The sequence below is a fragment of the Corvus cornix genome, chromosome 12 (assembly GCF_000738735.6).
Source record: "Corvus cornix cornix isolate S_Up_H32 chromosome 12, ASM73873v5, whole genome shotgun sequence".
Lineage (NCBI taxonomy): Eukaryota > Metazoa > Chordata > Aves > Passeriformes > Corvidae > Corvus > Corvus cornix.
In genome coordinates, this window is record NC_046342.1 from 12,364,296 (window position 1) to 12,378,235 (window position 13,940).

Consider the following 13,940-nt stretch of genomic DNA (forward strand, 5'->3'; position numbering starts at 1 on the left):
GAGAAGGATTATGGGTGCTCTTTTCATGCAAATCTTGCTGTCTCATGTCTTCTCTCTTCCATCTGTTGTTTGACTACTTTTCCTGTATTACGTGTTAGCAATCAACAACTAACCCATGGTGGGTTTCTTCCTGTGTGGGGTTCTGAACACAGCATTTCTTGCCGAGAGATTGTTCCACGTGGGTGGCTCCCACGTGCTGTTTGTTGCTGGAAGCAGCCATTCATGCTAGTCTAACCCTAATGTGATTACTATCCCATGAGCAACTTCACATATTAATTGTTTTACTGAAGTGTTTTTTATCACTTAAAGCTCCAGAAGCCTTGTCATAATGTATTAAAAGAACAGAGAAAAGAAAGATCTCAGGAAGCTTAATATTTCTTGTTATAAACTCATCTGAAGAAAAAAACAGCTCTCCAAGTTTATCTTGGCTAGTCTGTAACAAAGCCTTGTTTTGTAGGAATTGCCATACTGCTAAAATATCTAATTGTTCTATGATAAAATACCCTACATATAATAACAATAACTGAATCAAAGAGCACAACATGGAGTAAACACTTTTATAAAGTACCTGAACATAGTAGTTACCTGATTTTCCTGGAACTTTATTTCTATTTAGGCCAAGGGACAATTTAAAAAGATTCATTCCCAAGTACACAATTCAGAAAAATATAAGTTACAATTCAGAGCAATATTTTAAACCAGTGCTGTTTAGTTGTCTTAGCTGGAATTCAACCTTGATGATATCCAAAGGTCCAATAAAATTTTTCATAGAAGAATCCCATATTTGTAGAACATAATAAAATTATTGAGCTGCAGCTCCAGGGCCACTGAGAACTGGGGAATGAGGTCGTTCTTTCTGGGGACTTTCTGATGTCATGGGATGTGTTCCAAATACTTTGTTACCTGAGAAATATCAAACATAACAGATCATTACATATAATAGCAGCTTAGATCTTTGTTAGTAAGACAAAATGTGAGGCTGTTTATTACTAACAACTTAGGTGCTCATTAGTGTGTTCTGACAGGAGTCACTGACAGCAATAGGCAAAAGGAGGTATTCAGTGTTAAACCCCCACACAGCACATTGCAGCTCCTATTACAGCCTTTGCAACAGAGAAAGGAGAAAAGCCTTGCATGCAACTATTTAAAAATTATTTACCAGAGCAAGAAAGAGATTTGTTTGATTTATTATCTGCTTTTTCAATAAACCGCACTTCCAAATAATACTAATGCCTGCCTTTCATATCGGGCTTTTCATTCCTAACTCACAAAGCGACCTTGGATGGAGGTCAGGATCATTTTACAAAAAACAAACATGAAGTGAGGCCACCTCTCTGATGCCCCTGAGTAAGACAGCACAGTCCCCAGCTCTGTTGACTGCTCCTCATAGGAACAAAGGATTAGAAAGGGCATCTTGTGTCATCAAATCCAGCTTCTTACTCTTCAAACCTATTTTGCTATAATAACCTCATACAAGACTCTTTGGGGCTCATGATCTCTTATATAAGCTCCTACAAATAATCTTTCAAGACTATCATCTCTTGTATATCCTCATCCATTCTGACCCTGTGGTGGGACTCTGCCTAATGCCAAGGAATGACACACTGGTGATTTGGGACCATCACCCTGAAAATGCCCCCAGCCTCCCACGCTGGAGAATGAATGGGGCATTTCTTGCCATGTCTGCTCCAATTTTATGCATCTCTTGGTGGTCCATCCTAGTAAAAGACCTGTAATAGGTGCCATGACAGATGTAGAAGGTGTTCCTGAAGCAGAGAAATAGAAATGCTGAGAGCCTGACAGCTGTGGAAGCTGTGTGTGAAATCCATGCACAAACTCACGGCACAGTTGCTACTGCAGTGGTAGCTGAAGGCTCGCAGCAGCCCCAGGTACTGACACAAATGGGGCAGTTGAGTTTATCCCTGCAATACCTCTGCTTTGTGTAGAGACTGATATCCTGGCAAACAACAGAGACTCAAGTACGCTCAGTCCAACACATTTCCAACATCCATCAGCCTCTTCCTTTCTCAAATAACTACTTACTGGAGGAGTCATTAATGCCTTTCCACCTACACAGCCTAGATACTGACATTCACACAAAGGCAGTGTTCAAGCTTTGAGGTCATGTTCGAGTTGCTGGTTTGAATGTCTCTCTGGGCAGTTCTATTATGCAGCAGCTACAGCAACAGGATACCATGATACAAACCTTTGCTAATAATTGAGCATGAAATGGGCTTTTGGCTTGGTATCTTCAGTTTTGTACCTTTACTTCAGAACATGTTTAGAGCTGGCTTCAATACTGGGAAAATTATTTCAGCTTATTAAACACAAAGCTGTTACCCAAGTGTTAGACGAGGGCACGGCCCCCGAACTCACTCCCCAGGGCTGCACACGAGGCTCGGATCTTGCTGCTGTTGTGGCTGCAATTCCCCAGCCACCCACTTCTTTGTTTGATTGTCTTTTCTCACTGAAACATATGTTTCCCATTCCCACGGCATTTTGAGCAACAGTTTCCATTGTAAGCCCCTTCTGACTGACAGTTTGATGGCAGCCTGTGAATCACTTGGCACGTGTTTCGTGAATCTGCTTCAAGGAGGGCCTGGCTCCTCAGTAAGAGCATCCTCTGGCAGCTTTGGGGGCAAGAGATTAGCACCATTTTAGCACAGGTTTGGGTGTAAAAATACTGATATCATCCTTACTTGAAGCTCAGCGTTGTCCTGCACCCCAGCTCTTTTACCCCAGGTCCTGGGACAAATGTCCATCACTTATGCTCGGCTTTCCCCATTTTCTTCTCATACAATGTGACACACAAAGCCAACGATGAATCAAGAACTGATCACACTGACAATATTTGGTTTTGACAGGCAGCCCAGGTAGGCATTCAGGCTGCTGGATGAGCAGGTTAAGAGAACATTTGGCTGGCAGCTTTCTTCACCAACAGTAACACATTTGCTGCTTTGCCTTTATGCTGTGCAATCGTGTTCGTGTCTCTGGCCCTGATGTTTCTACTGTAGCTATAATTACAGGATCCAAGCAGTGCTGTATGGAATTCATGTACTGGACAGCTGAATTAAATGGCCACCTATAGGGAAATGAAAGTCCAGAGAATGAGGTGTATAACTTTCAGGGCAGTACTACTGCCAGCCTCAAAAGAGAGCCCTGGAATGGGTGTGAGGGCAACATTATTCCCTCCCACAAGAGGATGACATTCATTTATAACTCTAGTTAGCTCTCCTGCAGCTCTGTTTTCATAAGAAATAATCATATGCTTCAACCAGAAAAATAATCAACCTCGACACTGAGGCCGCTGTGCATTAGCACACCACATTTATTTGGGGAAGCCTTCTGCCCTGAGCTTTCTAGTCTGGGTGTCACTGCTGTACACAGTCACTGCACCACTTCTGGCTGTTTACACCTTCTCTTGAAGAGGTAATGTAATTCCTGTGTATAAACCTTCTCCCTTCTGCAGAGTTGGAGGGTCTGGATATTTTACACTTAAAAAATATCAGCAAGGGCCAGATTATGTTTGTTGGATTTGTGTTGATAATTAACTTTCCTTTCATCCCATTGAAATGACAAAAACATTATATGTACTTACTGCTGAAAAAAGAGAATTTTGGGTGGAAAAGCACAGACCCTATGATCTGATCCATCTTCTCTTAGCTATTTCCAACTACTTAAAGCATAATGTCACACTGAAATGCACACTTGGAGTGCTGCATTCTCTTCTGACAGATTGTTATGATGTTTTTCAAGGTGACCTTCATAAAACATGGGTTTCTTTAAGCTTATACTTCATTCTCAGGTCATAATAGTTTCACACAGACAAGCAAGCTGCCAGCTCCTGCTTTCTAATTAATGCTTCTTGGAGGCCTCTGAGTGGAGGATGTAATTAATAGCACTTAAGTCTGGAGTGCAGAGAAATCTATAGCAGATTACTGGGATGTGTATTTACTTCACGATTACACACAAACAGCTCCTAGACCATGTCCTCTGAGAATTGCCCAGGCCCTGGCACCACCTTCACTCTAACTCCAGTGTAAGCACTCAAAAGGTTGCCCTGCTTATGCAGTGAGGCTCTGAAACTACTGAGGGTCTCTGCTTGCTGCACGCCTTGTCCCTGCTCCCATGTCCCTTACCACAGCATGCTGTGTTTTTCACAAGTGCCCAGGAATTCTGCTTTGCCAAAAGGCAGCGCCTAGTGCAAAAAATACCTCTGACCATGCCTGTGTTGTCACTGTGGTGCCTACCCAGGGGACAACCTGCTCTGTGGCCCACAGTGCAGGTACAGCATCTTCTGGGGCAGACTGTGTCCTCACTGCGTCCTGGATGCACTCTGTGGATCGCAGGCATAGCCATTATTTTGTGGGTTTATGCAGTTTAAAGTACCAGAAATAATAGGAGGGTTTTTCTTACAGAAAAACAAGCAAAGATGGGTGTTGCAAGTAATTTTTTCATACTTGCCTAAATTTAAGGCAAGTGATGGGATTTCTCTGGTGTTCACGCTCATGCATGCAGCATGGATTGTCACACTCCAGAGGTGCTGGAGCAAAATCAGATGCAATTCAAATTGCCAGTTTAAATTCCCCCTAGCCAGCTGCTGCTATCAGTGGTAATTTCCCTGCTGAAGTCAACAGAACAGCATTTTTCCACACATGCCGAGATCTTGGTGCAGAACAGGCAGCTCTGAGGCAGGATGAGTGCTCTCAAAGAATGAGTGGGGAAAAAAAGAACAAAATTTATACTCTCCAGAAAAGCTGGAACAACTATATTATCCAGAAACATTGCCAGACTGGGGACAAGGGGGAGAACTGACATCAGAAGTCTTGCAAGACTGTGCAGGACACATTATTTGGAGGGATTTTTACAAGAATTTGGCATGTTGCAGGACACAAAATATTCAGGTGGTCAAGCAATTAAAAGCTGTCGAATATTTGTAACTCCAAGCACTTGGCAACAGAATATCACTGTCAACTTCTTTATGCAAAGGTACATTTTGACATGGTACTTAAGACTGACTACTTTTCTAATGGCATAAAAGTATTACTTCAGCAATAGGAAAACATCTACTGAAACTTGTGCAGCCTGGTTCTTCCTTCAGAAATAACAACACAGAGCGAAACTGCCTTTGAAGAGAAACATTTTTCACATACTATCTGAAGGTTAGTAAGTCTTTTAATCTTTAGCCTTTTTGCTGGCATGTGCAATTTAAAATGCACAAAACAGACTATCAAAACACTCAGCTATACATAGATAGAAAATTCAAAAGGCGCATCTGAAAATAGGCTTGGAAATTAAGGTGCTGCATCAAATCCTGCTCTTTGAGTAAAGACTTTTTCCCTGTGGATCCACCTCAAGAAACAACCAAGTTATCAAACACAACTTACCATAGGACAGCCAACACGGAATGAGAAACAGCTCCCAAAGAGATTCTAAAGAGGTAAACTCTTGGTGCTGCTAAGCAAGAGAGTGATTAAGTGGGGAAATTCTGTATTAAATATCCTCCCCCCAGAAAGCTTTTCTTTCCTTTTCTTTCTCTCTTCTGGAGTCATGTGGCGTTCTCCAGAACTTCAGCTCTGCAGACACAGTTCTGTGAGCAGAGCCTGCACTTGCTGGGGTTGTTCAAGAAGTGACAAGTCCTTCTAATGAGGTGGGATACACTGGCATGGGGAAACCCGGGGGAATACCAGAAACACATGCAAAACACAAATTCACTCACTGATTTCAGTTTCATACACTCCAGGCAATTGCACACACAAAAGATTTAAAGATAATAATTTTCTCAAGGGTAGAAACTTAGCAAGGCTAAATGGGTTAATTTCTTTAAGCAAGTGGGTGGATATCTTGGGTCATCTGGGGACTGACGTAGATGCAATTAACTGTAGTCAGTCAGCCAGCCAAGAGGGATCAGCAGCAGCAAATGAAGTAGGGAGAGAACCAAGAGCTTCTTGCCTTATTCAAGTATTTCTTAGGGGAAAGAAAAGTTACTTGCAAGTCCTTCTTGATCAGATAGTCTCTAAATACAGGTAAAAGGTGCTACTCTACCTAGTCCAGTCATATAGGAGTTGTGGCAGGTGGTGAAGGACTTGTGATAAATGGAAGGGTAGCTGGAAAAGCCCTAAAACACAGCTTGGTCTGCCCAGGCTAATCTAGCTAATCTGGGCTTCTTTGAACAAAACAGTGAAGTAGAAAAATAATGCATGAGGCCTTTAAAATTTCTACTTATTGGCTGCAGAACACCCACATTCAGCTCTTTCTGACTTTCCCTGTGCTGCATGAAAAAACCTCAAGTCAAGTGTCATTCAGGTAAACATACAAATGGCAAAATAAATCATTTGTAGGTGAAATTCAAAAATAGCTTCAAAGAAGGATGCATATAACCTTGTTAACTTGACAAAAGTTTTCAATCTTCATCACTTTAGAAGCAAGGTTAAGAGAGAAGGTAAAGGCTGAGAAATACAGAAGGTGCAGAGAACCTTTGTCTCAGGTTCAGAGCCTTAAACCTCAGAAGCAAAATAATGTCAGGGAGAAGAGATTGGCAGTGATGCCCAGTGTTGGGAATCAAGGGTTGGAAGGACTGCCTGTACTAGGCACTCTCATGATAATGATGCCAGGAAGATTTAATTTACCAGTTTGTTCTAGGAAAGGTAATGACCTTAATATCATGGGAAATGTATCAAGAGGTCATCCATGCAGACACATGCTGATTCATTTTCATAATAAATGGAAATAGATGTCCAGCCACATGAATTTGCTTGCAGGAATGAATTTATATATCCAGCTTTGTGTTTAGTATCAGAAGAGATAAAGAACATTTTATTGATATGTGGGGATTTAATTCCAACCCATTTGAGAATCTCTAGAAAAAACCACATTTCCAATTAATTTCTGACCAGACCAAAAAAAAAATCCCTCCCAAACCTACCAAATCAATAAAGGGAAACAATATCACACTGGAATAGGGATGTGTCATTTTCCCCTAAGTACTGCTCATTTGTTGCTGTGCCATAGATGAAGCACCACACAATGCCTCTGTTAGAGAAGGGTGCTTACACGTGCATTACCAAGAATATGCTCTTCCTGGCTAAGTAATTCATTTTTGAGCAGCTTATTTCTGAGAAGGTTAAAAGTGGGTGTCTAAATGCAACTCCAGCAGCCACTGCAGAAATGTGACTGTGTAGCCCAAACCCTGCTGCTCCAAACCCTGGAGATCCCAGCTGCTGGGGAGAAATTTTCTTCACAGATGGGAATTACATGTGTTACATGGCTTTTTCTATACCCATCCACAGAACGGTTGGCATAGCTACTTTGGCTGGAGAAGACAAGAGCATGGTCATGATGCAAGAAAAAATGGAAGAGGCAGTCTGATGAACTCCAAATGGAGTCATCCAAAATGCCATCCAAATGGCAGAATGGCACAGGAGATGAGAGCTGCCACGTAAGTGTGCCACGCATACAATGCACAGTTTAGTTCAAGATTTCTCAAGCTGGGCTGCAAGCAGTGAGTCACACAGAGAGAGGAGGGTTATTTATGGGATTTTGGTTATCAGAGGAAAAACATGAAACAGACAGAAATGACAGAGAAGTGAGAGTGCTGGATGATGGCAAACAGCATATGGGGAGCAGGGGAGAGGGAGCTTTTGGCGTCCTTGCTGCAGCGTTACATCCCAGCCTAACTCACATTGATCTCCGGGGGCCAGTTCATTTCTGCTGGAAGAATCTGGCTCCTGGGACTCCAGGTACAGAATGAAAAACTCTCAGTTTCTAGAGACCAATGTTAGTGTTTGCCAAGTGTTTTTTCTTTTCTATTCCTCCCTGCAAATATTTTTTTTTTCTTTTAGGACCAGTGGAAAATTTAGCAGAACAGGCAGTTTTCCATCAGGCTTAGTTTTGGAAGTTGAACTGATCGGATCATTTAATACTTGACAGGTGAAGTTAGTATTTGCTTATCCGCTCTATAGTCTGAATTCTGATGCAATTTTGTATGTATAGGTGCATATGCATATGTGGCTGTACACAGACACACCAATTCTAGCTCTTTGTACCCGGGCTATTTTCTGTCCTGAAAACAAAGGGAGGATATGCTAGGTTAAAGTCTCCTCTTAAGTAAGTGCTGATGGTTCTCATTTCCAGATACACTACTATTTTTGCTGTCTGGAAAAAAAATGCAGGATGGTGCTGATTTGTTCAAGAAGGAGCATGTTATTTCAGCTGCTGTTGGAGTGCTGTGTCCTTTTGGAAACAACACAAACCTAAGAGCTTTGGTTTCTTTTGTTCCATTCTAGGTATTTTCCCTGCTGTCCTCAAGAAGCCTCTGGAGGCTTGAGCAGAGTTTTGGGTGTTGCAGAAGTCAACATTCAAACCATTACCTCTAATTTTCCTGGAAATACTTCTTCAGAATTTCTGCTTCAGCTGCCATTTCTTCTTCTGTCCTCCACTTGTCAGGGGAATCCTCTTTGTCATGTCGTTGCAACTTTTTTGAGGGAGAAAGAAGAAAAAAAAAGTCTGTTGATTTTTTTTTTCCAGTTTTAGTATCAATTTTAGGGCAATCAATCTAACTGGTCCACGTGTCTTCAGGATGGATGGAGCTGGTGATGAAGAGAGGAAGCGTGAAGGTTGCTGGCCTAGAGTGGTGACAGGGGTTAACTGGCTCTGCTGCATTTACAAGGACAACACCAGGTGTCAGGGTGAGTGACAGGCAGTGACAGGCTCAGCTTCGTGGGCTGATGGTCAGACACCTTGTGAGTCTTTGATGCAAAGCTGGAATGTAAAACAATAGGATAACACTCAGTTACTTTGAAGCACCCACCACACCAGTGGAGTGAGCTGGACATCTCGTCAGAATTTCCTGTAAATTTTTCTCTCTGTCTTTTCCTCTGCCCATGAGGCCAAGCTTTCCTATCAAAGACCTATTGTGATAACAAGGCCCTGTTGCAACTGTTTCCCACAAGCAGTTTATATTAATACTTTTTTTCATTCCCTCTCTGCATGCAAGTTATTAATCCTTCCCTCCCATTGTTGAAAGCAAGACACATCCCTGGTCTAGAAACAAAACCTGTTGTTTTAAGCATAATTATATTTCATTGATTTCTTGGAAAAGTATAAGAAACATATAATTTTTGTGTCCAACTTGCACACTATGACCACAAAAATTCACTCTATCCCATATGCAGTAACTATTACATGACATTGTCCCAGACATGATAATTTCTTCCTTTGCCACTCAAGAATAAGGGAGAAGCTGATGGCTTTGCTGCTTTCCTGAAGAGGGGAGTTCCATATCATGGTAAATACTGGCACTTCAGTGACTATTTGTGCACACATCCATTCAAAGAACACCTGACATTTGTCAAGTGAAGGCAGCATTTACACCATACAGCAGAAACATTTACTTAATGGATTAAGTATTGAGATTCCAGTGGTTCTCTAGGTTTAGAGCACAGATTGCATTAACAGCACCAGCACTTCTAAGGAACTTCATAATATCAACTTTTTGATGTCGCTGTTGTCCCCAGGGACGGCAATAATCACCACACGGAATTCCAGGATAAAGTAGGATTATTTAATTAATTATCACCTCGTTTATATAACTTGGTGCGCAATAGAGAAATTACATTATTGGCTGCTTGACCGTACACCTCCCAGAGTGATTGGCTGAATGCTACGACGCCTATTTCAAAATATTTTCTTCAATAAACCAAAACAAGACCGTGCAGGTGCAAGATAGAGAGTTAGCTTACAAAACCATCTTTCACTGTTTCTCAGCTGAAGCATGAGAAAGGAAAACTTCACAAAATGCTTCAGCAGCTGGAAAATTCCTCTGCTCCCGCTTTTTAGCATCCACATTTTGTTAATGTCATGAAATGAAGTTGAAAACTAATGAATTTACACCTTTTATTCCATGACAAATTTTAGTATGGAAGATGAAGTGGTGAAAAAACAAAAATGAAGCCATCATGAACCTGCCAAGCAAACTGCATTACTGTATATGGCATGTTTAGCAATAAACTAGGATTGTTAGCATACCTCCAACTCACAAATACTTTTATTTGTACTATGTTTCTCCTACTCTGAATTTTGCTGCCAGCTATAGTCCTATGTAGTTTTACACTCTGCAGCACAGATTTCTCCCTGCTCAGCAGATGAAGCTGTATTAGAAAGCCATTTCCTTTCATGCCAATACAATGCAGTAGCTGTAGGCAAATTAAAGTGTATTACTGTTCAACTCATAGAAGACTAATCTTCATTGTTATGTTAGCACTAAGTGTGTTATAAATCCATCTTGTAATAATGCCACAGAATTAGAGAGAAAGATTTAAAAGCCAGGGACAGGTACAGGCTATACACTACCAGCACATGCCCTGTGTTCACATGTCTGCTCTCACCCTCTGCACACACCCACAGGGTGTGTATACCACAGCTGACCTGGCAATGAGTTGTTGGAAAGAATATTCATCATCTGTACTTTCTATGGACTAGGAATGCTCACACTTCACAAGAGGATGCACCAGGACAAGGCAAGTGGTGGTAAATCTGAGGTGTGAGCTGTTCTCTGAAAAAAAGCAGTGTCTTGCTCATTCAACCTAACACTGGGGGTAGGCACAGCAGGCAAAAGCTGGAGGGCAAGGGAGAGCTGCCCGAGTTCCTCCAGGTCTCCTTGTTTAACCCACAAGAATTGCTTTTAGTGATGTGGTTTGGCTGCTGTTCTCCCTTGCTATCTTGTTTCTGCACAATCCAGGAGAGAGCTGGCTCCATCCGTGGACACTGGTAAAGTGGGGGTGTGACTTGTAGGTTGTGATTATTTTCCTGTTCAAAGAAACTGAAGTGAGTAGTAATAAGGAGGGTTAACCTGCAATGGCTGCTGTTGTTGTCTAAATTAAAACTGTGCAGTTACAGACCACAGTGACTTCTCAAAGCTGGCAAAGGCGAGGGTTTCTTCTGCTACATAACAGCTAACCTTTAAAAATAATCAATCTTTGACTTGAGGTTAAAACAGATGTATAGGGAGCAGCAATGAATCTTGAAACTTGCCTGGAAGAGCCCAGCAGCCCTGGCTGCCGGTGCACAGCCCCGAGACACACAGCAGCCCCAGCCAGAGCTCAGCACAGGCATCTCAAGCCTCTCTCAATGAAAAGGTGCCTACACATTTTGTGGGCACACTGAGAATGTCAAACAACAGCCTGAGGTGTTAAATCACTGCTGCAGCCAACATATTCATTGTTCAACTGACTTATAGATGAGTATTATTTCAGTATAAAATTGCTACATCTACCCCCAAACAGGATCCCAGGACTACTGTGTGCTCAGAGCTCTTACTGTGCCAGTCATTTCTGAGGTGCAATCGGCAATTATCACCCCAGTGCCACTCAGTTTCTGATAACTACCAAACTAACACTGGAGATCTTGGGAAAACCACCTCTGGTGGCTGCCTACCCTTCTCTGACACCACCATCCTGCAGCTCTACTACAAGCCAAACCACAGAGCCAGCCACTTTGATGCAGAACAGTTAAATTATGGATAACCTTGCAAGATGAGGAGTCCAGAGGAGGCCAAGAAGCACCTTCTCTATGAACACAGGCTGAGAAAATTTGGGCTGTTCAGCCTGGAGAAGAGAAGGTTGCATGGAGACCTCACAGCACCTTTCAGTATCTGAAGGAGGCCCACAGGCTAGGGAGAGTGACTCTTCATTAGGAATTGTAGTGATAGGAAAAGGAGTAATGGGTACAAATTGAAATAGGGGAAATTTAGGTTGGATATTAGGAAGAACATTTTTACTGTGAGGGTGTTGAGATGCTGGCACAGGTTGCCCATGGAAGTTGTGGATGCCCCAACCCTGGCAGTGTTCAGACACATTGGATAAGGCCTTGAGCAACCTGGTCTAGTGGGAGGTGTCCCTGGCCATGGCAGAAGTGGTTTGGGACTAGGTGATCTTTAAGGTCCATTCCAACCCCACAACATTCCATGGTGTTCTGGATGCTAAAAATATTGCAGGTTCAAGATCAACAGCACCAACGAACAGATGACAAAATAAAGCTTGCCAATACCAACTCTAGCTCAGGGATTGCACATACTACAAATCCATGGAAGCTGAAAAGCACAATGCAGGTCCACCTGTGCACCTCACTGGTTCTTCAAATCTCCTGGATCTGCCAGGGATCTCTAATGGTGACAAGGTAATGTGATCATGGATGGGTTTGGTCTCACCTGGTTATTTAATGTGTTCTTATGTAAAGTACTTTTCAACCGGGTTCAGTTCTCCCTGTGAGTGCCTCTGTAAGCTAAAGCTACTTTATGTAATTTTTTTGTTTGTTTGTTTTAATAAAGAGAGGTTAAGAAAGTCTCCTTAGTATTTTGGCTAACTTGTAAAGCTACTTCCAGGAGAGAAGAACATAGATATTTCAGTTATAAATTGTACTGATTCAGAATTCAGGTGGCAAACAAACATAACTGTTGATACTTGTTTCTTAGGGACTTCTGTGCCTCGGAGTGCGTTCATATTCACATGCATATCCAAGTCCCAGCTGTGAATCTGCAAACATCTGACTTGCTATTGTAAGTTTGGATTAAACTGAGGAAGCAAAGCTCTCTTGCACCTCAAGAACACTCCAAGGTTCTGCTCAAACTAAAGGGAAAAAGAGTGCCTCTATTTGTCAGATACCCATCCATAAGAAGTAGTGACTTATCCATATTTCCTACCTGTCAGACAGTAAAAGCTGGATAAGCTGAGCTGACATCCTTACTCAGATATATCCAAACACAGACTAGCTTGAAGTTTGTGATACTTTCTGTACAACAATTCTACTTCTGCAAACTAGTGCACGCCAAGGCAAGGCAAGTCTATAAAACCTTTTCTGTAGGGCTCCAAACTAGCTACTGTTTCAAAGCAACTGGTACTTGGCCTGTTTTCTTAAGAGAAAGGTGAGGCAAAAGCATTGCACCAGGTGGACAAAATGTTTTACTGCAAAACTCAGAAAGGCCCGACTTCTCTGTAGCCAAACGTGTTTGTAGACACTCACTAAAGGAGTGTCTCTGAATCCTGAGCATCAACAGGATGGTGGGGAACCCCCTCAGCATAGCTTGGATAACCCCAAAAGGAGGGAACAGGATGAGAGACCATGAACAGCTCTTTTAGACAATCTCTATTATGCTAAATTTTTCTTTTAATATTCTGAACAAGCACCGAGACACACATTAGTCAATTCTCTAATTGCAGTTGCCCAGCAAATTACACACTGTATCTGCTCCACATTCTTCAAGCACCAAGACTCTTGTTTGTAACTGTGAACATCTTCTTGCCTTGCAGTACAAATAAATGCACTATTTCTAAGATATGCCCTTCTTCAAGCAGATCATTACTGATGTCTGACTTCTTGGGCTTCCTGATAAATTATCCTCTTCTTTCACCTCAAGCAGAAAATGCTCTTCCACTGATAATCTATGACTGTCAGTCTTGATTACATGTAAACAGTGGAGCTCTTTGAATATTTCTGCTTGTGAAAAGTGTTCATTTTCTCACTCATGTCTCCCAGTGTGAGATGCTGGCAGACCTGACAGCTGTGCTTTATGTTATTTTATTAAAGTTGCTAGTGCTGCAGAATGGTCTATGTTTTTATCAGTGCAATTCTTAAGGGAAACACAATATTGTTTTATAGCACATTCACATTGGGCGACCTCTCCTTCTTGCCCTTTGTGAAGGAGCCCAGAATTCTCAACACAGCAGACTATAGGGGACCTGGGTCTATGACTGGCTGTTGCTTGAAGTGATATGTATATTATGTTTTTTTCTACTTATGCCATAACACCACCAGAAAAGCAACCTGTGGAAATATACTGCACTAGCCAAAACTATTGGGAAAAAGCTTTTATGGTAGCTAGAACTATTCTCACTCTCCATGAATATTTATAGTTGATAGTTAAGAGTTTATAACCCCCAATGCAT

At 42.0% G+C, this 13,940-nt stretch overlaps 1 protein-coding gene across 9 annotated transcripts in view; it reads right to left on the bottom strand.

Annotated features, from left to right (window-relative positions):
• Nucleotides 1–581: 581 nt before the first annotated feature.
• The window catches only part of FHIT (fragile histidine triad diadenosine triphosphatase), a 620,602-nt gene continuing 607,243 nt past the window's right edge, over nucleotides 582–13,940 (bottom strand). For all 9 annotated transcript variants that reach the window (XM_019280433.2, XM_010390178.3, XM_019280432.3 and 6 more), the window contains 2 exons: nucleotides 8,370–8,473; nucleotides 582–903 (listed from right to left, as the gene is read on the bottom strand). In XM_019280433.2, the coding sequence (XP_019135978.1) occupies nucleotides 8,372–8,473 (102 nt within the window). In that variant the 3' untranslated portion in view covers nucleotides 582–903; nucleotides 8,370–8,371. The remainder of the gene's footprint in view (nucleotides 904–8,369; nucleotides 8,474–13,940) is intronic.